This window comes from Onychomys torridus, chromosome 1, assembly GCF_903995425.1.
Source record: "Onychomys torridus chromosome 1, mOncTor1.1, whole genome shotgun sequence".
Lineage (NCBI taxonomy): Eukaryota > Metazoa > Chordata > Mammalia > Rodentia > Cricetidae > Onychomys > Onychomys torridus.
This window is the reverse complement of record NC_050443.1, coordinates 32,136,815-32,163,298: the sequence shown is the minus strand read 5'-3', so window position 1 is coordinate 32,163,298 and position 26,484 is coordinate 32,136,815. Positions and strand designations below refer to the sequence as shown.

General features: G+C 40.1%; 1 protein-coding gene and 1 non-coding gene across 3 annotated transcripts in view; both read right to left on the bottom strand.

Moving 5' to 3' along the window:
- Positions 1–851: 851 nt before the first annotated feature.
- Positions 852–26,484, bottom strand: part of Gtf2h1 (general transcription factor IIH subunit 1) — a 29,358-nt gene continuing 3,725 nt past the window's right edge. The window contains exons 2-15 of one of the 2 annotated variants that reach the window (XM_036181477.1): positions 22,147–22,305; positions 17,899–18,091; positions 16,896–17,058; positions 15,343–15,436; positions 13,973–14,122; positions 13,765–13,844; positions 10,641–10,768; positions 10,442–10,529; positions 8,848–8,936; positions 7,838–7,955; positions 6,676–6,766; positions 6,112–6,227; positions 3,830–3,922; positions 852–1,819 (exon numbers count right to left, since the gene is read on the bottom strand). In XM_036181477.1, the coding sequence (XP_036037370.1) occupies positions 1,733–1,819; positions 3,830–3,922; positions 6,112–6,227; positions 6,676–6,766; positions 7,838–7,955; positions 8,848–8,936; positions 10,442–10,529; positions 10,641–10,768; positions 13,765–13,844; positions 13,973–14,122; positions 15,343–15,436; positions 16,896–17,058; positions 17,899–18,091; positions 22,147–22,305 (1,649 nt within the window). In that variant the 3' untranslated portion in view covers positions 852–1,732. Of the gene's footprint in view, positions 1,820–3,829; positions 3,923–6,111; positions 6,228–6,675; positions 6,767–7,837; positions 7,956–8,847; positions 8,937–10,441; positions 10,530–10,640; positions 10,769–13,764; positions 13,845–13,972; positions 14,123–15,342; positions 15,437–16,895; positions 17,059–17,898; positions 18,092–22,146; positions 22,316–26,484 lie in introns of both variants that reach the window. The other variant, XM_036181484.1, reaches the window with a different exon arrangement.
- Positions 13,541–13,646, bottom strand: LOC118576789. Its single transcript, XR_004944000.1, has one exon. It is a non-coding gene; the product is annotated as a U6 spliceosomal RNA (small nuclear RNA).

Genomic DNA, 26,484 nt, shown 5'->3' with positions numbered 1-26,484 from the left:
TTCTGCCTTCAGAGAGCTGGGATTAAGGGTATGCGCCACCACACCCACTGCTGTATCATTTCCTCTTAATAACACTCCTGTTTTGCTTATGCCTGCTTTTCCCAATAGATAGAAACTTTTTCCTTATTTGCTTTACTGCTATTACTCTGAGTAACTGTGTTAGTAACACAGCTGAAAAGCACTCTGTAAAGGTAGAAAGTGATTGGCCTCTCTTCCATTTACCAGTTTAGAGCCTACGCTTACTAGTGAATAGTGGGGCAGTGGTGGCACAAGACTTTAATCCCAGCACTCAGGAGGCAGATGCAGGTGGATCTGTGAGTTCAAGGCCAGCCTGGTCTAGAGTGAGGAACAGTGAGGGATACACAGAGAAACTGTCTCAAAACAACAACAAAAAAGAATAATCAGTGTGGAGCTGGGCAGCAGAGGCACACCTGTTTAATCCCAGCTCTCTAGAGCAAAAGCAGGCAGATCTCTGAGTTCAAGGCCAGCCTGGTCTATATGGTGAATTCCAGAATGCCCAAGACTACACAGTGAGACCTTGCCTCAAAAAACCAAACCAAACCAAACCAAAACCCCCAGCCACGCTCTTTCCGAACAAAAACCCCAGCAGTGTCCAGTTAAAGGAGCACCACGGCACCTGCAGAGGTTTTGCTTTTGCACAGTGTTTAGTACAAGTACCTACAATGGTTTGCAGAGGCAGGAGGTGACCCACGGAACAGAAAGAAGCACAGACTCTTGGAACAACGAAAGTGTGTGTTATCAATGTCAGCGTCACACTTAGGCTCTTCTGTGACTCTGCAGTAATTACCAACTCGCCAAGCAGCAGCAGTTAAGACACCAAGAAGAGCAGGTATGAGAAACTCCCTTTATTTCTTCTAAACAGGTGAAAATAAGCAATTCTTATATTTCTCACTTGTAAGTTTTTAAACTCTTAAAAATGCAATTTCTTCTTTTCAAAGCACATGCCATCTTTAAAAAAATTTCAGCAATATACATTTGCACCCAAGAAACACATGCAGCATCATTGTCTCCTGACAACAGCCTGCACTAGCTCACTGACTCCTGCAGATGTGCCTTTTACTTGGGGACTCCAGAGCACAGGCTTCAGTGCAACACTTATTTCCGTAGGAAACACAGGACCAATAGTGCCTTCTGACAATTGTTTCCTGATGGCTGAGCAACAGCCTCCCTTATTCAAAGTACTCTCTTTAACGTGCTGATGTAAGGGACAACTGGAATTCAGTAACATTTGAGGAACCTGGTGGGGGATGAGGTGGGATACTTAGGGTTACCCTGTGCCATAAACTTAGGGAAAAATTTTACCCAGATAACAAAAATGAAAAAAACTCTCAGATTTTATCACTGCACCCTTTAAGTATTTTTTTTAAAATTATTTTTCTTTTAATTTTGAAAGCAGCTTAACGTGAACCAAAAGCAGTTCCTGAGTAACTGCAGTAAACAGTCTTTAAAATACATATACATGTACACATACACATATATTTGCAACTTAGCTCAATTTGGTTCTGCCTTAGTTTACCTCCCCAGAGTTAAATGAATCTTGTCCCTTCCTTCTATCAGTTCTTATGTGCAAGTACAATAGCATCAGCTCTGGGAGTAGGCATGCAGCAGATGTTTCCCTGGTGTGAGCATCTACTTGTCCTCAGCCAGGTTTCCAGAGTCACCGCAGGTCAGTTTTTTTCAACCCACAAAACCTGTGAGCACCATGAATGCTTCACGTCTTCTTCATCAGACGCCGTGATTGCCATGAGTGGAGCTTGTTGTAGGCTGTTTGCAGCATCTCTTCTATGTGACTTACCAGCTGAAAGTCAGAGGGAGACACTGAAGTGAGCAGTCAGGGACGCTGATGCTTCCTTCACATCCAAACCTGGTACATACTTTCCAGTATATCTCTCAGTCAACAAGGTGCTGCACAAGCCCTCAGCAAAGGTGCAACCACATACTGTGTATGCAGAAGACAGGTGATGGGGTGCAGTGCAGGGTCTGGACAGTCACCTGCTCTGTCTGGGTCATGATACTGCCTGGCCATTAACCATCACCAGGATGTGGAAGCTCTCACTGCACTCTAGGCTTGCTTCTTTTGTTCAGTGAGAGCCAAACCAAGTTGATCTCTAGATTAACAGATTGGTCAACTAAAGAAAGAAGGCCAGGATGACAGTAGCAACACTTTTTCTCTTGAGGCTGGCCTGTCTAAGTGCGGGATCACAGGCAGGCATCATCATACCGACTCAACACTCATCTTTATACCTCTTTAAAAAGTTCTGTCTCCACGGGTCAAACAGGTCAAGCCAAAGATCACACTAACCCTTGAGGTTAGAAAGCATTGTAATGTGTTTCTGTAAAGGTGTGAGTGTTCCCATGGTTAAGTTTATCATTCTAGGAGGAGGGGTAGTTTTGAGGCTCTAAGTCCTTTTAGCAGTTAGTGACTGATCTTAAGGGGCTGGAGAAATGGCTCAGTGGTTAAGAGAACCAACTGTTCTTCCAGAGGTCCTGAAGTTCAATTCCCAGCAACCACATGGTGGCTCACAACCACTTGTAATAAGATCTGGTGCCCTATTCTGGCCTGCAGGGACACATGCAGACAGAATACTGTATATATAATAAATAAGTAAATAAATAAATCTTAAAAAATAAAATAGAGATTTAAGTATGTCCCAACTCCAGTTAGAAGTGCAAGGCAGAGCAGAGCACTTGCCTAGGATGTTTAAAGTACAGATTGAATCTTCAGCAACCCCCACCTCTAGTCCTGTTTTAGAGGGGAGAGGGTGTATCATTATCTGTCTGGAAAATGTAATAATTTCTCTTTCTGCTTGACAGGTAACAGTGGCTTTACAGTACCAGTGAGATGCACTCCATATCCTACTATATGGTTACACATGGCCTAAGAATCCTCAATATGGTGCTGCAAACAGAATCAACCGACGTGAAACAGGGCAGAGAACCTGCTTAGTGTTCTTGGCCTATTGTGAGAGACATTCAAGGCTTACTGGAAAAAATAGTAAGTGATGAAGATTTTTTCAAAACCCCATTTCTGATTATCCCAGTTTCTGAAATGCTGGCTGTTCTGTCTACATATAATATTTCTCACTAAGTCAGGATCTCTTGAAGGAACCTCTTCTACATTTGCTCTACCTTTGCTTGGAAACAATGCTAGAGACCTTGTGCAAAACAACCTGCCCAATCACTGGCCTTCACTGCTGTAAAGCACCATTCAGTCACAGCTCAGCTTCCTGTCATCAATAATTTGCCTGTCCTTCACTGGCAGGTTTGTGAATGCTACTCAGTTTTTCCAAATTAGTAACAGATTTTCAGGACTATACACTTAATAAATCTATTAAGAACAATAAGGAGGGCTTGGTGGGTAAAGGCAGTTGGACCCAAGCCTAACAATCTGAGTTTGATCCCCACATCCCACTTAGTCTGGAGAGACCTGACTCTGAAAGTTGTCTTCTGAGTGTGGCATATACCTCTGTCCTGCCTCAACACACTATATAAAATAAAACAAAAAGAAAAATATTGGGATGATCCTTATAAATGCTGGTAGGAGGCACTGATGTACATACAACCGGACAGGACACTCAGAATATTTTCACTAACTGGCAAGTTTTTTTTTTTTTTTTTTTGAGACAGGGTCTTTCACTATGTAGTCCAGGCTAGTTTAAGTATATGTATTTTATATATTCTTTTGAATGCATGGCACATTTTAAAATTAAAAAGTATATCGAACAAAGAAAAGAACAATGTAGTCATTTATATGAAAGCAAAGTTAATTTCATCATTAAATACAAAGAGGCAGAAAATTGGGACTTACATTTGTGCTTAAATACTGCCTCCGAATCTTTTCTTGGAATGGGCAGAGCTTTGTAACTTGGAACCGTTCCAAATTACTCTTCATTTTCACTACCTAAAAAAAAAAAAGAGAAGCAATGAATTATAGAGGAATAACAAAGAACCTGTAGGAACCAAGAGAAAAATACTATCTTCTAAGAAGGTGATTTCTGTTAAAGAAAAATGTGTATATCACACTACTCAATCATCCTTTTTTTTTTTTTTTTTTTTTGTTTTTCGAGACAGGGTTTCCCTGTGTAGCTTTGCGCCTTTCCTGGAACTTGCTTGGTAGCCCAGGCTGGCCTCGAACTCACAGAGATCCACCTGGTTCTGCCTCCTGAATGCTGGGATTAAAGGTGTGTGCCACCACCACCCGGCCCTCAATCATCTTTAACAATGATGCTTACAATTCATATTCCACATATTTAATGCAGAGAAGTACATACTATTTCAAAATTTCTCTTCATTTAATTTGAACATCTTTTATTCAGTAAATACTTTTCCCTGTGTAACAGCACTGACTGTCCTAGAACTCTGTCTGTAGACCAGGCTGGCCTCAAACTCACAGATCTGCCTGCCTCTGCCTTCTGAGTGCTGGGATTAAAAATGTGCACCATCATGCACAGCTTCAGCTGTTTTAAATGGTTTCAAACAATGTTTGAATATATGAACAGACCACGTTTTCTTAGTCAATTCTCTTCTAGTAGATATTTGAGGTGTTTCTACTTTTTGGTGGCATTGGAACATTTCTCTAGCTAAATATTTATACACATTTTAATCTCCTTAGTGTAAATGTTTATTATTTATCTCAAATGGTTTTTAAATTTTATTTTATGCATGAGTGTTTTGCCTGCCTGTGTGACTGTGCACCATATTTGTGCCTGGTGCCGTTGGAGGAAGGCATCTACTGGAACTGGAGTTACAGATGGCTGTGAGACACCATGGGTGCTGAGAACCAAACTCAGATCCTCTGCAACTTCTCTTGAGAGTCTTCTCCAGTCCGATCTTTAAGGCAAATTTTTAAATGATGAATTCTAAGTCAAAGAATGTTTATAACTGGAAAACAGACTCTTCTCTTACCAATTCAGCACTATTAATCACTTTGAGTGTTATACTTATTTCATTAAAAAAATGTTCTTTTACTGCAATATGAATGAGTCTGAGCTACCTGGGTCCTCTCCTCTTTGATAAGGGATCAAACCCAGGATCTTGCACATGGCTAGAAAAACTGCTACTGAGCTAAGCTGTCAGCCTTCTTCCTTCCCCACCCACTTAGGTGGTGCAGGGAATCAAATTTGGGGGTTCATACCTACTAAACAAGGGCTGGATGTTCAGCCTTTTGTTTCTATTTAGTTTTAATATACAGTTCAGAATTTTTCTTTAACATAGGGTCTCATTATATACTCCTGGATGGCTTGAACTTCCTATGTAGACCAGGCTACCTGCAAATTCAGAGTTCTGGGATTAAAGACTCCGTTCCCAGCTGGAGTCTAGATCTTGAACTCAAGATTTTATCTCCTCTGCCTGAATGCTGGGATTACAGGTATTGTTTTCATTAAGTGATTCATTTTTTGACAGGATCTCACTGTGTAGCTCTGGCTGGCCCAGAATTCACCACCTGCCTCTGTCTCCCAAGTGCTGGGATTAATGGTATGCACCATGCCTGGCCCTTCTAATCCACTGTTTTAATTTTCTTAAATAATCTTTTCTCCTTTATTTTGATGCGGACCGAGCCCTGTGCCTCAAGCATACTTAGCACATGCTCTACCACTGAGCTTCACCACCTGTCACGTCTCTTCCTTAATTTTTGCTCAAAGAGCAGTTTATATAGGACAGTTAGTATTACTACAATGCAACAAATATTTTTTGTTAATTGCCTTTTAATAGGCAACAAAGGTTTTTGTTTTAAACATTTCATGCTGGAGCTTAGGATGCAGCTTAGTGGTAAAGCACTTGTGTAGCATGTATGAGTCTCTGGGGTTAACCCTAGTAGTACAAAAAGAAGAAGAAGAAAACAAAACAAAACAAAACAAAACAAAAACCTAGTGCTGTTTGCTGTCAGTCTTTATTTTTAATTTTGACCAGTAACAAATGTACCAAATAAACAGTGACCTGTGCTGAGTCTATGGAACTGCTATGGCTCAGTTACCTCATCTATGAAATGGGTACTGAATCTAACAGTTATACTAATCTGGCACATGGTAATGCATGTTTACCTCTCAGTCATTACCACAGTAGCTGGCTGTATTTACAATCAGTTCTAACCTTTTCTTCTAGGAATGGTGTATTAACAGGAAAGCAGGACCAGAAATGCCGCAGAAGTTCTCCAACAGCCACGTACAAGTGTTTCAATTCAGACTGAATATCGTTTGGCACCATCTCTGCAAAAGGAAGAGGGCCCTAGGGCAACAGCTACTTCCACAGTCCTAAAAATGACCACTCTAGGTACTGAGCATATAGCTCAGCAGTGTTGTGCATGCACAGCACGCAGGTCTGGGTTATCATCCCCCAAACCCACTCCCACTTACTCTCAGCAAAATATCCCAACTCTTAAAGAAAAGCCAATACAGTGCTGGTGAGGTGTCTCAGTGGATCAAAACAATTACTGCCAAGCCTGTGACCTGAGCTCAGGACTTACATGTGGAGAGAACTGACTCTTGTAAGTTTTCTGACCTCCACATGAGCCATGGCCCTCTGACAACCTCCCCACCCTCAATAAAGAAACTTAGTAGTAATTAAAAAAGAAAACAAGACACGCCAGCACAATCTTGCACTTCCTTAGTAGTAAGTAAGCAAAGAGAAGGAAGGGGAGAGGGGCCCAGCACGTACGGTTTACGGACTGCTGTGTCCCTCCCTGCATGAGTGCTCCTCCGGGGGACAGGGCTGTGATGGTGCTACTAGCAGCATTGCTTGAAAGAACCTGAAAGAAATGAATCAGGAACTGGCTTAGCTCCCTTTTGGCATCTGTCTTTTTTTTGAGACAGGGTTTCTCTGTAGTTTTGGTGCCTGTTCTGGAACTCACTCTGTAGATCAGGATAGCCTCGAATTCACAGAAATCTGCCTGGCTCTCCCAGTGCTGTGACTAAAGGCATGTGCCACCACTGCCCGGCCTAGCATCTGCCTTTTTTTAAAAAATATGTATCTGTTTATTTTTATGTACAAGTACTTCGTTTGCATGTATGCCTGCATTGCAGAAGAGGGCACCAGATCCTATTATAGATGGTTGTGAGCCACCATGTGGTTGCTGGGAATTGAACTCAGGACCTCTGGAAGAATAGGTAGCACTCTTAACCGCCATTTCTCCAGCCCTCCCACCGGTCTTAATAGCAGGTTTTATTCCTATGCAAATGTTATGCATAGCAACCAGAATGAAAAGCTTTTTTTGACACTAGAAATGGTATGTGTAGAAAATCCATCTGCCAGGAATACAGTAGATTCCTTAACAGAACCTTTGAAAAAACTGTTTTTACTACTACATCTCTTGGAGCTGAATTATAAGTGGCTGTGAGTTACCCACTGTGGGTTCTGGGAGCCAAATGTGAGTCCTTTGAAACAAGAGCAGCACACATTACAAGTCTCTGAACTACTTAACTACCTCTCTGACCTCCATAATTTTGATTTTTGAGGTTTTAGTTTCTTATAGTAACTACTGTCTGACAATTATTAAATAGCTCAGTTTGTAAAGGTGCTTTGCTTACAAGCTTGACAATCTGAGTTTAATCCCCAGGACTCACATGGTGGAGAGAACTGACTCCTGCAGGTTGTCCTGTATGCTTAGTTAAGCAACTGCTTTGGCTCTCCGTTTCCTAATCTATGGGTCCCAGTTTTAAATAGACACACACAATTACTTATATGTGGCTCCTAGTACACCATAATGAAAATGGCCTCAGGCAACCCAGTAGAAAAATGTTCTGTTATGCAGTTCACTGTGCTTATAACCTGAGGTAGCAGCTATAAGAATTCTGGCCTTTAAACAGTAAAAATCACCTACCTGAGTTAACTTGGGTGTATAAGCTTCCATTTCTTGTCTAATACTTTGAAAAGAATTGATAATGTCCTGGCTTGTTGCATACTGTAGAGACTGAATTGGAGTAGGACCATGATAATACCTGGAGGTTAGCACAGGAAAAATATCCAATTATATATCATAAAGGTGTTCAGTTATCAGTCTTTCAAATATTTTAGCATCAACAAAACATTCTCTCTTGGCAAAAAAACAAACAAACAAAAAAAAAACAACAACACTTAAAGAAATTTAAAAAGTTATTTATTTCCTTTTTAAAAAATTTATTTTTGGTATTTTTAGTTATATGTATGTTATGTGGTGGTGGGCAGGTATAAGCATATGAGTGCAGGTGCCTGTAGGGCCAGAAGTGTTGGATCCCCTGGAGACAGTTTATATAGGTGGTTGTGAGCCACCTGATGTGGGTGTTGGGAATTGAACTGGGGTCCTCTGTAAGAACATGAGTTCTTCACCACTGAGCTATCTCTCCAGTCCTTATAATTTAATTTCTATAAAAAGGTAATAAGAAAAAAAATAGCATGAAGATCCAAAATTTGAGCTCGTGAAGTGGCTCATAGGCTAAAGGCACCGGCTGCTAACTAAGCCTGACAACCTGGGTCCCAAGTGCAAACAGGGAACAGATCCCCAACTGTCGTGACTTCCACACATTTGCTGTGACATGTATACACACACTAAAAAGTATAATAAAAAAATTAGTCTTCTTGGCATTTAGGATACATTCCAGGTATGTATAGAGTTAAGATAACCCAGATTGGCCTTAACTTGCTGCACAGCTGAGGATACCCTTGAACTGCCCCTCCCAATCTTTCCTCCCCCTGTGTAGGTCACAGGTGTATTTGATCATAACCAGTTCACAAAACAAACTTTTAAAGGAAATTGTACATTATACTTTCATGGCAGCAAACTGACTTTAGACTTGCAGAGTACATTCTGTGCTGACTACTGATAAGTGTTTCACTTCCATCAGCCAAACTGACCTGTCTGACTTCTTGAGATTCAGTGCAATCGTTTTCACGGAATTGTTGTTTCCCAAGTCTTCATATTCAATGGACTCCTGTAACTTTGCCTACAATTATTGACATAATATTTTTAATTTTCTAAGAAACTGACTAAAAACTGAAACTTCACAGAGCATGAAAAAGGAAGCCTTTCCACCATGAGCTACAAATGGCTAAGCCAGTGTTCTCACCAATAATGAATAGAAGTACTGTTTCCTACATTCTGGTCATACCAGGTCCCCCGCACCCCACTGAGACAGGGTTTTTCTGTGTAGCCCTGGCTCTCCTGGAACTTGCTCTGTAGCCCAGGTTGGCCTTGAACTCACAGAGATCCATCTGGCTCTGCCTCCCGAGTGCTGGGATAAAGGCGTGCGCCACCACCAGCTGGCAATATATAGACTTCTGATCCTCCTCTTAGTCTGCTAAAGTCTGGGATTATGGGTATACACTACCATATCTGGTGCTATGAGCTCTTTTTGAAGCAACATAGACATTCTCTATTTTAATTTGGGCCATATATATCCTACTATTACAAGCTGAAAATATTAAGTTGAAAATGTGTTCAAAACCCTGATAATGCTATCATAAGAATCAGTAATTGTAAGATGGGGCTCACCTGTATGTCCTTATTCCTTTTTACAATTATTTTATTTTATTTGGTGCTTGAGAATCAAACCCAGCACCCTGTGAATCTTCAGTAAGCTCTTTACCTTTAAGATATGCCCCAGCCCCGTCAATTCTAACCAAGTTATAATGGCTGAATAGACCTCATCTATATGGTTATGCCACAGACATCAACATTTTGTTTTTGTGACTGCAGTCCTGTGGTACGTATTTCTATCTAAATCTTTGCACACTGCTCCCATCTTTTCCACAAACGCGCAGAAGAGTATAAACCTTTAAACTTTTCGTATGTACTGCCTCTAAGTAAGTATCCTTTCTGAAAATGGGGAGAAGGGACTCAGAGAAATCAAATACGGACCAAGCAGCTACTTCAAACCACAATTCCTTATTCTCTCAAATGACTTTTTAAAAAAGATTTATTAAGCATACAGTGTTCTGCCTGCAGGCCTGAAGAGGGCGCCAGATCTCATTACAGATGGTTGTGAGCCACCATGTGGGTGCTGGGAACTGAACTCAGGACCTCTGCAAGAACAGTCAGTGCTCTTAACCTCTGAGCCATCTCTCCAGCCCCCTCTCTCAAATGACTTTTAAGTGAGATGTTTTAAACCAAGAAATACCAGTTTAATGGGAGGGCCAATTAACTTTCTTTGCAAACAAAACACAAGAAACTTTCTATCTACTGTTTTTGTTGAAAACTTTTAGCTAGAAAACAGAATCACACACATGTAAAATTTATTGTGTATCCCTAGGGAAGGAAGAACTAAATAAAAACTGATCAGAACTGAGTCAATGAAAAGTTAGCTGGTTAAGCCTATGTTGAGTTTCATAATGTTCTCTGACATCTTGGTTAAAATCAAAACCAGCCTTAGGAAATAAGCAATATAAATAATTTAGATACCTTATACCTAGAGAAATGCAATCCCCAAATGGCCTAACTTGATGCCCATACCCTTTTGACTGCTGGCTGAAAGCAGTCTGCATCTCCAGAATTTCCATCTATGCAGCTGGGCTCACCATTCTGTCCATTTTGTGCTTGTCTTAAAAACAAATGGAAAAACAAACTCATGTTAAAATTGCTGAACTGACCACCACCACTTCACCTGGTTACCCTGAAAAGGTCAGTAACAGTCTCGACATGTGTACTTAACTGTTTCTTGAGACCAGCAGCCAGGACCATGGCACTGTGGTGGTTAAACCTTTTGATGATGGCAGCATTACTATTCTCCTTTATGGATTTGGAATTGGAAGTAGATGGCATGGAGGAAATGCCATAGCCCTGTGAGAAACAATTCAGCAGAGTAAACATCAAAATAATAATTTGGTTTATTATGAAATACATGATTGGGTAGCTAGATAAGGAGCACACACTTAGAATCCCAGTATTGGGACACAGAAACAGGCGAAATTCTGGGGCTTGCTTACCACTTAGCACATACCACCCACTGAGAGATCTGGCCTAAACTAGCAGGTCAGTGATCTCAACAACCTGGCACAATTACACTTTGGTGTAATAGTGGCACAAGTATTATAGGGGTAATTAACTGCTTTCTGATTGAATTCTAGGCCTGATCCATAGGCAGCAACTCATGCTTGATACAGAAAACCTGATCAAGTGCTGGTGGCTAGAGAGATCACAGGTCCAGAGCAGGGAACCCACCACTATTTAAACGTTTTCTGAATGTATTATTTCCTCATCCATATATTGGTGCTGCCAGATTCATCAAAGCTTTAAAAAAAAAAGCCAGGTTTGATAGAGCATGTCTTTAATACTAGCATTCAGGAGCCAGAGGCAGGTGAATCTCTTAAGTTCAAGGGCAGCCTACAGAGAAATCCTATCTCTAAAAAACCCAAAAACTTAAAAAAGAAAAAAAAATTTGTTTGAGATTACAATATAATTACACGTCATTTCCCCTTCCCTTTTTACTCTCCAAAACCTCCCATATACCCCTTCTTGCTCTCTTCCAATTCATGACCTCTTTCTTCATTACTGTTCTTACATACACTGATGCAGAAGCTTCTTACTGTAGTGGGTGGTGGTCATAAAGCTTAAGTGCTGAAAAGAAGGTGGTAGAAGGCTTGCTCTAGGTCATTTATTTTACACCCGCTAAGGCTCAGGGGACATTGTGGGAGGAGGGGCACAAAGAGTGGAAGAGCTGGAGGACGGAGAGGCACGCTGCAAAAAGGCATCTTCTGGACGTGATGCCACCACTGCACTCATTTCAGCTACTGCACAAGACCGCCCAAGATCAGGCCTGACTTTCATCATGGGAGGGTATGAGCCCAGGACCATTGACAGTTAAAAAGGAGTGTCATTTTCTTCAGTAGTATAGTCACTGATAAGCTGCCCATGCTCCAGTAAATAAACTCCTACCATATTCATGAAAGAAACCTTGACAAAACTCAGTGGGTCACACACATACAAAACACATGAAAGTAGAAGGACTTCTTATTGGGAAGGGTTTCAGCAGGAAGGGGGGCAGCAGGGGTTGTTGTGGGTGAATATGACTAAAATTCATCATACCCATGTCCACAGCTGTCTAAAGAAACAGAAAATGAAAAAGGTGGATGAAAGCTGAGAAACAATAACTGAGGTTGTCTCTGTCCCTGTGCACACATGTACATACGTATGTACATACGTGTGTGTACACACACACACACACACACACACACACACACACACACGCTCAAAATGAACAAACAAGAAGATACAGATTCAACTTCTGGTTTTATTATATTTTCCAATTGTTAGTCGAGGCACGTGATCAACTTTTCTAAGTGTAATTATAACCACCCCAACCCTGGTAGTTATCCATACTACCCTTTCTGTTTTCTTCAAAATAGACACTACTTTTTTCATTTGACAACTGCCAATCAATCTGCTCTCAGCAAAGTGTAGTTGCCATTGAGTCTGCCTACTCTTGTTCAGTGGCCTTCCCTAGCACATCATATAAATTCTTTTTAATTATTTGATGAATTGCTAAAACCCTGTAAGCCAGTTCATTAAGGTTAGGAAATAAAGGAACTATGAGGGAACATGATCAACATTACTGGAGGGGAGGTAGTTCAAAGTCACCTAAGCAAATGCTAATGCTTTTAAAATAAAATATGGAAGAGCCAAGAACAGGTTCATGAGGATCATCCAAGGTTTGTTTCATTCTGCATGTGAAATATCTAAGCAGATGGACTGGAGAGATTGCTAAGTGGTTAAGAGCACTTGCAAAGGGAACAGGCCTAGTTCCCAGCATCCATATGGCAACTCACAACTGTCTGTAACTTCAGTTCCAGGGTATATCTCTTTTAGCATTCATGGGCACCTGCATGTACATGGCACCCATTCAGACAAGGAGGCAGACAAACTAAAAAAAAAAAAAAATTTTTTTTTTTTCATAAAAAGAAAAAGGAAATATCTAAGTAGTAAATACAGTTTTACAGTTGGGTAAATGATTTGAGACCTTTGGAGTTAGATGAGGGCTATATAGGATTCATCATTACATAATTAGTATTCAAAGAAATGAACAGGAAGCCTGGAATCACAACCTGTTTAAGGGTTAATAATACAAGTAGAGGCTAGCAGATAAGCAAATAAATGTATGCTTGTTTACTGGAACAATGGGGTGAGTCCAGTTTTGAAGAACTGCTCATGGGGAAGCTTTAAAAAATATTTCTAAAAAGGTTAAGCAACTCACAGAGAACTCAGTTCTCTAAGGCAATTTTAACTTACTTATAGTATTTGTGTATGATATATGTGTGTGAGCATGGGTGCTCATGTGGAGGTCACAGGATCACTTTTGGGAGTTGGTTCTCTCCTCCCACTATGTGGGTTCTGGGGCTCAAACTCAGGTGGTCAGGCTTGTGAAGCAAGTACTTTCCACCACTCATTCAACTCAATGGTATCCTAAGACAATGGCAAACAGCAGTACAACAACAACAAAAAAAGGTTGTTTTTCTTTTTTTCTAAATTATAGGACTCAAACCCAGTGCATGTTGCATGCTAAAAAGCACTTCTGACAAGTTAACAGTATTCTTTTTTTTTTTCATTTTTCTTTATAAAAATATGGAACGCTTCACAAATTTGCATGTCATCCTTGCGCAGGGGCCATGGTAATCTTCTCTGTATCGTTCCAATTTTAGTGTATGTGCTCCCAAGCGAGCACAAGTTAACAGATTCTTATTTTTGGGTATTACAAGTGGATCATCTAAGTTGGGGCATATTTAAAACAAACAGTACTGAAAACCAAGAAAAGATAATTTTGTCTCTTTATCACTTCTTACCTCATCTAATGGTTTATCTTCCAAAGCTGTCAAATCTAGCATTGGGTTTTTCACTCCTAATGAAACCATTGTTTTTAATCCTAGAAAAATCAATGAAAAAACTGGTTCAAAGTTCATCTTTCTCAGGTATATTTTAAAAATTTTACTAATAGCTCTAACAGTCAAGAATGGCAAGGTGAGTGTCAGGATACCAGGGAGAGACACTTACCCTTTTCATCTATTTTGGCACATTCTGCAAAGAGATCCTTTGATCCTGTATTTAGTCGGTCCCTGTGAAAATAATGGGACTGGAAAAAACGTGTCCAGAACTCCTTTTCTGTCATGTTGTGTGGTACAGTTTCTGCATATTTCATTTTTACTGTGGGGAGGAAAAAAACCCACATAAGATATATAATATAAATGAGTTCCTGTTTCTTAAGAATCTTCCAACTTAGGAATTGGACGAAGACTAAAAGCTCTCATGACACTCATGTACTATGGGATTATAAATATGGAATAAAATTTAACAGATTTAGGTAAGGTACCATCTATGAATCTTTACAAACTATAGACATCATTTACACACTGTGAAGATTTTTTTTCAATAGCAAACCTGGAAATTAGACCTGCCTAATACAAGGCAGTGTTAGTTGGTGGGAGAATAAAACTTTTAATACTCATAGCATTACCAGCTGAACTCTCCTGGAAGCTTCCAGTTTAGTGATCAGTGTTCAGAAGCATCAGGTCTGCCATTTATTGTTTAGGTGACCTGGAGCAGACTTTTCTTTATACCTTAGTTCCTTATTAGAAAACTATTAACAGTACCTACTCACAGGATATTTATGATGATTCAATGTATATGGAAAGGGCCTTAGAATAGGAAACACTACAGTCTGCACTGATATTCTAAAACAGTGGTTCCCAACCTGTGGGTCGTGACCCCTTTGGGGGGCTGCATATCAGATATTTACATTACAATTCGCAACAGTAGCAAATTTACAATTATAAAGTAGCACCGAGATAATTTTGTGGTTGGCAGTCACCACATGAGGAACTGTATTAAAGGCTGCAGCATTCCGAAGGCTGTGAAACACTGTTCTAGAGGTGGCAAGCAGGCATCTCAGGCAAGTGAGACTAGACAGTATCTGGCTCAAGGAACACTGCTTAGTGAGTAGAGTAAGTGAGCAAGCAGTGGCTCTCACTCTTGGCTGCATGTCACAAACCATCAGGGCTGGGCTCAAGGCATGGGCTGGGAAGGTCATTCTGCATACAGTGAGAGATGAGCTGGGAGTGGGGCGGAACAGCTCACTTACTGGTATCTGTAGCATTCATTTTATTCTGGCTGTGCTGAAGGCTAAAGAGCCACCGACAGGAAGAATGACAATCATTACATGCTTGAACTAATGACTGCACTGAACTTGAATCATTTACTGAACCCTTAGCATCTACCATGTCAGGAACTGAGAAAAATATTTTTACATTCTATGTTATATTTCATCAGGAATAAAAGAGGATTTTCATTGCTATAAATAGAATTTACCTAAACAATTCCTTTAATCATCTAAAGTTAAAAATCAGTAACTGACTCACTCTTCTTACCTGCTGGATAGGTCCTAAATATAGATTCAATGATATCAGAAGTTAAATTATATCTCAAACCATTACATCCATCTGTTTGGGGCCGGACATCAGCCTGAAACAAAGATCACAAATACATGTACTTACATACTTTTGTTAGATATTTGCAGAGTATGTATGTCGAAGCTCCCAATGGATAATACAGAGGTGAAACAGACTTTCTGAGCAAACTGCAGACAAAGCAAGCCCCACACCAACTCTATATATAGAGACAGGGCTCAAAGAAGCCTGGACTTGCTTATCAGATTCTGGGGAGACTTGTAAATCTGCTTCTTTGGAAGTCTGAAATGACTAAATACACATATTCAAGAGGAGCCAACATCAGAGATCTACTGCAGTTTTAAAACAGAAGTTGTAGAGCTGCCAAAACTGCGGTGAACCTTAGCTAACAGTTTAAAGGACACTGGCTAATTGGTTTCCTTAGGAAAGCGTTTATGAATTTGACTCACTACTAATCACCCAGAAACGTACTGAATATGTGAAACAGCTACTCAGTTTTTAGCTTGTTTGTTGAGACAGGGATTCTATGGAACCAGCTTAGGCTAGAACTCCTTATGTACTCCAGGTTGGCCTTGAACTCAAGAAACTCCTGCATTCGCCTCCCATTACATCTGGAGACAACACAATTTACTTCAAAGAAAATGTCAGAATTTTCAAGAGAAATGGCTTTTTTGGCTTGGGAAGATGACACAGTGGGTAAAGCACAGGAAGATTATCAATGCCCAGAACCTACTTAGATAAGCTGGATGCTATAGGGCATGTATGTGCTATCCATGTACTGCTACAGGAAAATAGGAGGTGGGAACAGGGGCAACTCTGAGTGAATGGGCCAGGATGCCTGACATATGCAGCAGAAAACAAACAAAGCCCCAAACCCACAGGAGACTTGGTTCAAACAAAGCAGAAGTCAAGGACCAACATTTAAAAACAGTCCTCTGACCTCCACATACACATGATGGCACATGTGTGCCTGTGTTTAGACACACCCCCAACCCAGAGGACTTTCTTTCTTTCTTTCTTTTTTTTTTTTGTTTGAGACATGTTCTCACATAGTTGGGTAGTGGTCTGAATGAGATGCTCCCTAAGTCTCAGGCATCTGAATACTTGGTTCCCAGTTAGTGTCTCTTTAGAGAAGATTAGGAGGTATGGCCTTGCTGGACTAAGTATAGCACTGTCATTGGGTTTTGAGGTTTTAAAAGTCTCACACCAATCCCAGAGATGTTGAGTTTTCTAGCAGCCTGCTGCCACACCTTTGCTCACCCATCATAAACCTTAACCCTCTGGAACTGAAAGCTCAATGAACTCTTTTATAAGCTGCCTTGGTCATAGTGTTTTATTACAGCTATAGAAAAATAATTAAGATATTGAGACTGGCCTTGAACCACAGACCCTTCTGCCTCTACCTCCTAAGTGTTGGTATTACAGATATGCTCCTCCAACCCCTAAATGACTCTATTATAAAAATACTAGAGTTTTCCTACTTTTCCCTTCAGAAATCTAAAAAGGTCACATACCAGAAATGCTGCAGAAATGCCAACATCCTGTTTGTGACTGGATGCAGAACTATCTGTTGTGTTCACATTTAAACGATTGGCCCAGAATTCCTCAGCACTGATCACTTGGCTCATAACAAGGTCTTTATAGAGCTGGAATAAAACAGGATCTTCTTGGAGCATTCTGGTGGTAGATACAGTAAATGTAATTAAACTGTGATATTTACATGACTACTTTCATTTTGTGATGACTGAGCAGAAGTCATTGGATTAAATCATTTTTAGAGTAATAAATGAAATACAAATAAAGGGAAGGAAGTTTGAAGAAGCAGACTAAATTTTCCGAGACAAAGAATTGGTCTTATACATCTTTCCATTCTTGCAATACAAAGTCCACTTTGTATTTGAACAGTATTGTATTCTCCCACACATAAGGGTGAACAAGAAAAGGGACAGCCACAGAGCTTCCAGTGCTTATTCATCATTCTAACAAGCACAAGGAACTGTAAGTACCAATAACTTGGACAGATATTGTTAATGAAATCATTTCTCTTACCAAAACATTTCAATGCTTTTTAATCTCAATCTTTCACAGTATGGATTTTTAGAAAATTATTATTTTTAAAATAATTGAATAAAGGCTTTTATTAGGGGTAAGGAAACACAGAACAAGGCACATGGGGAGAAAGACTCTGCAGAGGTGGGACTCAGAAGTCTAAAACCCCATAGTATGCATTCTTGGTTTCTTATTCACAAACACACCTCTAATGTTTAGTATTGTCTCTGTAATAAGAACTGGAGAAAGAGCAAGTTAACACAGTGTTTTGTAATGTCAGGAATCCTAATCAAATGGTAGGCTTGATGTAGTAACTAGGGCTGCATGGTCTTGTTTGCCGGAAGTCACACAGCTAACACATGGTAAAAGTGGAGAATTAGAGGCAATAACAGCATGGATCCTATTCTCCTACAGAAGGGAGATGTGCCAATCCCCTAGGAAAGTGGGAAGCAAAATCTCCACTTTCACCTGTTCTTTTCTTCCAGTTCTTTATTGGCTTTCCGTTTGAACTTGGGCAGCAGCTGCTGAAGGAGGTCCTTCACTGCATCCCGCTCTTTCACCGCTGTGCTTTCGTTGGAAAAATGGAAGTTTGTTGTGTCCCCTGCATGCAGGACCAGCTGAAGCTGAATTTTAGCTTTTCCTTCTGGACTGATTTTCTGGCCTAAAAGAAGCATGAAGCTAATTAGACAAGGACACTCAGAATTTCAAGGACATCCTGTACTATAATTTCAAGCCTGAGCCTAGCTTATGATATGGGAGACACTGCCACAAAAGTAAGTGAAAATGGAAGTGAAAATAACTCAAATACATTATATACATGTATGACATTGTCAAAAAATGTTTTAATATGGAGAAAAAAAAAAGAAACTTAAAGTGAATGATTAAGGAACAACCTTGGAGGTAGTAGCAATTAGTGGAACTCTTGCTCATCTCTTATGAGGACCCTACATTTGATTCTCAGCAATGCAAAAACTTATCTGTCTCTCAACAAACCCCAAGCATACAGGTTCTGAGAATATTTGATATAAGCCTACTGTAGTATAGGCTAGAAGAGGCCAGAGCCTCCTATATAGCACAGGCTGTTCTCAAACTCTATTTGTAGCCAAAGATGACCTTGATCTTCTGATCTTCTTTCTCTACCTACTATGTGCTAGGCTATAGAATGTGTGCTGCCACTCTGGGTTTCTGTAGAGTCATGGACCAAACTCAGAGCTTTGCATATGCTACATAAGTACCCTACCTACTGAGCTACATACCTAGTCTCTGAAGATTTTTCCTCCTCAGTGTAACCACCACATGAAGATTGAACGTGCTTAAATATATGCACATAGCAGAACCCGTGGTCTTTCTTTTTCTTATGTATTTTGCCTGCATGTATGTATGTGCACCATGTGTGTGGCCTGGTGCCCAAGAAAGCCAGAAGAGGGTGTAGGATCCACCCTAAAACTGGAGTTATAGATGGTTGGGAGCTGGCATGGGGTCTTTTGCAAGAACAGCAAGTACTCTTTTAACATCTGAGTTATCTCTCTATCCCCAGGATCTATGTTCTTAACAAATGGCTGTCATGGCAACAGTGCTTCTCCTTTCTCAAAGAGGAATCAGAGATGGAGGGCTCTGTCCCACTAAATAGGCAACTCATGGCAGTGTGGCATACTGTACATAGTTCTCACTAAAAAACAGATTTCTGATATGTATGTGTATGGGGCGAGGGGGAAGACAGACACACACACAGAACGTCTCTCTCTTTGTAGTCCAAACTGGCCTGAAACATGGAACTTTTTACTTAAGTCTACACTGGCCTCAAATTTTTGATAACCCTATTGGCTCTGCTGTTTCTTGAGTGTTGGGATTAAAAAATGTGCCACTTTACTCAGCTTGTCTAGACAGATTTTTATAAACCTTAAACAGAAATTTTGGTCTCTCTTCTAAACAATAGTTTAGATGAAATATTTTAGCAAAAATGAACATATTTAACCATCAGCCTTCATGTTGCATTATTCTTTCCCCCAGGCTTTTTGTTTTGTTTGGAGACAGGGTCTCACTACATAGAACTTGTAATTCTTCTTCCTTAGCCCCTTAAGGGCTGAGATTAGAGGCATGTACATTATTCAGAGAAGCTATACTTAGATGTTTAAAGACACCTGTAATTTTCTGAATTCTCACTATACATGCCTCCAGTGTACATAGCCACTGCTTCACTTGCTCTGGTTTGGGCTCCTGTTCTGAGAAGTCATGTCCCTCTTAAAAAAAGATTTCATTATTTTAATTACGTGCATGTATCTGTGTATGGGCATATGAGTGCAGATATATGAGGATCCTAGAAGCATCAGATCCCTCTGGAGCTGGAGCTTCAAGTGGTTATGAGCTGCCTGATGTAGGTGCTGGGAACTGAACTCAGTTCTTGAGAAGAGCAATACATGCTCTTAACTGCTGAGCCATCTCTCCAGCCCCATATCCTTTGGTTTAATTAGCCAATTTCTGTTATCATAGGTACATACTGCTCATTTTATTTGAATCATTTATTATTTATAACTTTCAATGGCTTCTTTCAGAATAGGCATTTTCTTGATGCAAACTGTTCTGATATTGCTCTAGATTGGGGTATATACTCAACAGCTTATATTGTGGAAAAATGGGAGACTGGCATATTCTTTTTATACACTGTGGGTATAAAAGTATATATATTGTAAAGAGGTGGAGCTTATTTCCTATTCCTTTTTCTTTCTTCCCTTTTTTGGGGGGGGGGGGGTGGGTGGGCATGGGGTACAACAAGGTCTCACCATATAATCCTGACTGGCCTGGAATTTGCCATATAGATCTACCTGTCTCTGCATCTTGAGTGCTGGATTGAAGGCTTGCACCACCCACCCAGTCTTTTATTTCCTATTTCTAAGTAATACTAACACAAATAGCTCCCAGTTATAAAAGGAACTGTTTTAAACATTATTTCTTTGGGAAATTAAGATTCTAAGTTATTTCAAGGGAAAAAGGTAGGTATCTTAGTCATTTCCAATAGTTACAGGGAGTTGAATCTCTGGGAAAGGACTGTTACTTACACATAAAGGATGCCTATCTGCAGGCTCAGAGCTTTCTGGCTTTGGAAGTACCATGGTGCTTGAAATCTATACAATACTTTTACCTATGAACCCCCCCCCCCCCAGACAGGGTTTCTCTGTGTTGTTTTGGTGCTGGTTCTGAATCTCACTCTGTAGACCAGGCTGGCCTCGAACCCAGAGATCCGCCTGGCTCTGCCTCCCGAGTGCTGGGATTAAAACCATGCACCATCACCACCCAGCGAAAAAACTCTTATATCCAGGGATATAAGTGGATCTACACTAATGGTCACAGTTAAGGACTCTCCTGGGTTGCTCTTATTCAAAATCTTAGTTAAGGGCCATGGCTGTGGCTAAGTAGTAGAGTGCTTGTCTAACATGTGGGAGACAATAGGTTTCTACCCTGCAAATATATATAGTTTAGGTGATTGTAGAATTGTAGAAATTACTTTCAAATTAAAGATTCCAAATTTCTAGTGCACTTACCTACTGTTCAACTCCAAAATACTATACAGTCTGAATAAATTCCAAGATAACCTTGCAAATATGGAAAACAAAGGTACGTTCGTTTTAGCCTGTACAGTTGAATGTTCTTGGGCAGAGGATGGTAACTCAGTGGCAGAGTGTGTACCCAGAATGCAAAGAGTGCTTGGGTCTGATCTCCAATAGTCCCTATTGTGACCTCAAAAGCTCTGTATATCTCCCATCTACCTTTGTTATAAAGTTACATCTATTTTTTTATGCAGATAATGGCCATAGAACAAAATTAGGTAACTTGCCTAAACGCAAAATTTTTGTAAAGAGACAATCTGGCATCATCTACCACTCTACCTACAAAACCTCAATGATATTAGCACACAGTTTTTTGTTTGTTTGTTTGTTTGGTTTTGAGACAGAGTTTCTCTGTGTAGCAGTCTTAGCTGTTCTAGAACTCACTTTGTAGATCAGGCTGTCATCGAACTCACAGAGATCCACCTGCCTCTGCCTCCCATGTGCTGGGATTAAAGGCGTGCGACACCACTGTCCAGCAAAAGATTTATTTATTTATTATGTATACAGTGTTCTGCCCGCATGTATGCCTGCACACTAGAAGAGGGTACCAGATCTCATTATAGATGGCTGTGAGCCACCATGTAGCTGATGAGAATTGAACTCAGATCCTCTGGAAGAGCACTCATGCTCTTAACCTCTGAGCCATCTCTCCAGCCAGCCCCTAGCACAGTTTTATAATGTGAAACTATTTGTAGTAAAAAATTTGAAAATAATCTCTTAATTGTCCTTTAAGAGATAAGATAAGAGATAAGAGTTATACCAGACTTTTTAAAGCACATATGGAAGTTTTTTTTTTTTTTTTTTTTTTTCCCCCCGAGACAGGGTTTCTCTGTAGCTTTGGAGGCTGTCTTGGAACTTGCTTATAGACCAGGCTGGTCTCGAACTCACAGAGATCCACCTGCCTCTGCCTCCCGAGTGCTGGGATTACAGGCGTGCACCACCACTGCCTGGCAGAATTTTTTTTTTTTAATGAATCGCAAGTTTACACCATGCAAATCTGCAATGCACAGCGTATATTTGATGATCCTATTTTATAATTACCACTGTATGTTCTTCTAATATAAAATATAAAACCATCAGACTACACATCAGATATGTACATATGACTTACATTTAATATCTGCATACATATGGCTGATTGTAAATCTATCTTTGCCTTCAGGTGCCCAAGCAATTCTTTCTGCCATGAGGTACAGTGCTCCATCCTGCTTCTTCTGACGGACCTTCTTCACTATCAGCAACACTTCTTCAGATGAAGTTGCCATGATGGCTAAAAAGTGCTAAGAGGGAGGCGAGAGAGAGAGAGAGAGAGAGAGAGAGAGAGAGAGAGAGAGAGAGAGAGAGAGAGAAATCAACCACATCAATGTAGGCTAAAAATAAGTAAATAAAAATCAATGTATAGGGGATGGAGACATGGCTCAGTGGTTAAGAGCACATGGTAGTGCTCTTCCAGAGGACCCAGGTTGGATACCCAGCACCCACATGGTAGTTCACAACCATCTGTAACTCCAGTTTGATCCAACTCCAGGGGATCCAACACCCTCTTTGGCTTCAGCAGGCATAATATGCCTCTGGTACACATACATACAGGCAGGCAAAACACCTATACAAATTAAAAATAAACAGATGAACAATTAACAAACCAACAAAAGGCATTCTGACTGTTTTAAAAACTGTATATGCCTACAAACCACAAGGAACACTTTTGGAACATCCCCAAAACTCCCCCAAGGCTTATTTCTAGTTAATTCTTTCTTTTCTCAAGCAGCTAATTACTGATTTGTATCACCCTAATTTCATTTAGTACAGGAATGCTGGTAATGGTATGCCTATAATCCTTGTACCCTGGATTGTGAAGAAGAGGATTAGAGTTCAAGGTTAGTGTGTGCTATAGTAAGACCCTATTTTCAAAGTGGGGAGGGGAGGTCTTGAGGAAGAAGCAATGGCAGATAATACAAGGTGCCATTATAGCTTTATTTAATTTCATTTAGTCCCGACTTAATAATCTTATGAAGCAGGCTCGATTGTTAGTTAGGTTTTGTAGATAAGGAAACTGGATGTGAGATGTCAAGATGTTTTTCTGTGAAGCATCCAATAAGTAGGACTAGGTTTCTGTCTTTGTCAGGCTGACCTCAGCGTTACACTACATACATGTCATCTATGGTCTACATGTATGACTAGAAGGATAGACAAGTTGATTTTCCCCCTGATTATTAAAAAAAATAAGTATGTATTTCTGCATTGTGTGAGCTGATGACTTGAATTTAATCCCTAGGTCCCACAAGATGACAACAGAGAACTGATTCCTGACAGTTGTCCTTTGACTTCTCAGTTAAGTTGTGTTTTGTGTGTTTGTATGCACACATGCACCCATAGCCTGAATAAAATCACTTGCACTTAGGAGGCTGTGGCAAAATGATGGCTGCAAGGTCCAGGCCAGTCTATTCTACATAGCAAACTCTAGGACAGCCAAGGCTACATATAGGGAAACCCTGGCCCAAAATGATCTTAAAAGTCTCCCCACCACCTCAAAAAAAAGTCTTCCCATCAGTTGATTCTCTATAAAACCAAATGTAGAATAACATGTGAATAAGAACTCAGTTTTAGCTACTTGTAATTCTGCAAGAATAAACATTTACATTTTAATTTATGTTAACTTTGTAACGTTTATGGAGCTATGAAATATCCCCCCTGCCACTCCCATTTTTCTCTGTGTAGCCAGGCTATCCTGGAACTCATTCTGTAGACCAGGCTGGCCTCAAACTCAGAGATCTGCCTGCCTCAGCCTCCCAAGTGTTAGGATTAAAGGCGTTGAAACACCACAGCCCAGCATCTGTTAAATGCTTAATATTAACTTTGTATAGATATTATAACAAGTAACTAGGAAAAACTTAAACGCTAACCCTGACGATAGAATGTAAAATGATACTGTGTACTATATAAAACACATTTTAGGAAACATCAATCAAAACCTGTGAAAGATCAGAGAGAAGTTAGGAGGGCGTTACCACATAATTACCCCAATAATGTTAATCAGTAGTTTGAAGAAAAGCGCCAGCACAAGCTTCCAATGAACTGGGCTGGGCTTGGAAAATAACAGAAGCACCTGAGTGGGGCAAGTAAAGAAGCAAATGAGGTAAAGACAGAACCTGGAAAGTAAAGAGTTCAGCACATCAACAGAACTGAGTTTCAGTACTTAACACTGGCCTTTCCTACATAACACAGAAACCATTTCCACTAAAATTTATTTAAGGCAGGGCTGAGATGAAGCTTAGAGGTTGAATGTTGTCTCAGTATTCTCTAAGCCCTGGGTTAATCCTCCCCATTTAAAAATTAAAAATTTCAGAGATAAGTTATTGAACACTGGCCACAACTGTCAATTGTCTCAGACAATTTGCTTGCCAAGTGTCTCTGGTTCTCTGTAGTATCTTTGTTAAGTGTAAAGAGGACACATTTGGGAGAGCTAGTAGACCCACCGGGGTTACCCTACAATGGCTTCTGTGATTTTTCAGATTCCTTGGAGGAGTTTCCTTGGGTTCTTCCCAATAGAACTCTGTAAGAGCCATGGTGTTTCTTTTATGAAAAATATTGCTGTAGGCTACTTTAAATCTAATATGATCAGTGAAGAGCTGTATTATTTTATGGAATTATCTGTTATAAGACTTTATAGTTAAAACCTTGCCGGAAGCTGCATGTGTATGTCTTTGTTTTCTGACTTGATACATTTTTCTCTTTCCCCTCAACTGGTTTCATTTTTTCCCAGTGAATTCTAATCTCTGAAGTTGTTACTGTTTTCTAATACTCTCTGTATAGCACTTACTTTGGAGGATGGGGGTGTTTTGAGACAGGTTTTTCTGTGTAATAGCCTTGGCTGTCCTGGAACTTACTCTGTACACCAGGCTGGCCTGGAACTCACAGAGATCCACCTGCCTCTGCCTCCTGAGTGCACCACCATGCCCTGCTAATAAATTTATTTAAATAATTCTCCTGAGGCCTTCAAGGGTCTGCACCAGGTCCTTTGACTATATTACAGCATCCATTTCAGGGTTTTTATGGGGTTCCTGAGTGTGTAAATGTGTGGGTCTCTGTTTCTTTTGCCTTTTCTTGGGCTCTGTTCCTTCTGTTTGTTTTGCCAAATTCTGATGTGTTAGTTTTTGTTTTATCTTACTATATTTTATTTTGTTATTATCCTTTGCAAGGGGATCTGGATGGGAACTGGAAGGAGCAGAAGAAGGAGAAACTATACTTAGGATATATTATGTGATAGGGGGAAAATCTATTTTCAATAAAAGGAAAAAATCATTTAATGAAAAAAAAAAAAGAAACAAAATAGTCTCCAAAATCAAGGTCTTGTAAGTAAATATACAAAATTAAAGGATACACCAGTTTTCAGGATAATGTGTATAACATATTTCCTTAATATTTTACAATGTAAAAAATCTGTTTTAAACTACAAGCATTATACTTTAAAATTCTACTACAAACAAACCATCATTTGTTTTAAAGTCTCAGAGATCATACTGGATAAGGGGTTGAGCTCTCTGTAGTAAATGCAGTTTGGGTTCATAGTACCATGTTTTTCTTACAGTTAGAACCCGGGAGTGAAGTTTCACTTATGTAGCTCTCCTCAGCCCTAACATCCCTGAAGTAGTCATTGCTTAGCATGAAACATTTTGTTTGTTTGTTTGTTTTTTGAGACAGGGTTTCTCTGTGTAGTTTTGGTGGCTGTCCTGGATCGTACTCTGTAGACCAGGCTGGCCTTGAACTCACAGAGATCCGCCTGGCTCTACCTCCTGAGTGCTGGGATTAAAGACACATGCCACCGCTGCCCAGCAGCATGCAACATTTGACACTTTCTTGAACCAGCAGCTCAATTTGGGATTTAGGAAATACGCATACTTTAAATAGTTCTCTTGACTCCCAGAGGTTTCTGACACACTGAAAATCATAGCATGAAATCTGTTAACAGCTATGGGGTCATTGTATTTTACCTTCCAGCATTACATACATATACATACATACATACATACATACATACATATATATATATATGTACACACACACACACACACACACACACACATATATACATATGTATGAAAAAAACATGTATGTCTCCCTTGGTAGACTGCAAGCTTCACCAAGATCAAGATTCAGTGTGTTATATTCATTATAGTACAGCACCCAACAGCACAGCGTAATCCTCAGAAGGGTCTAACATGTATCTGTGACATTGACAGAAAATCTTTTTATTAAAGAATACAGTCTTGCCAAGACACCAAAAAACCTTTTTTTTTTTTTCCCTCAAGACAGGGTTCTCTGTGTAGCTTTGCGCCTTTCCTGGGACTCACTTGGTAGCCCAGGCTGGCCTCGAACTCAGAGTGCTGGGATTAAACGCGTGCACCACCACTGCCCAGCTACAAAAAAACCTTTGTACATACATCCTCAA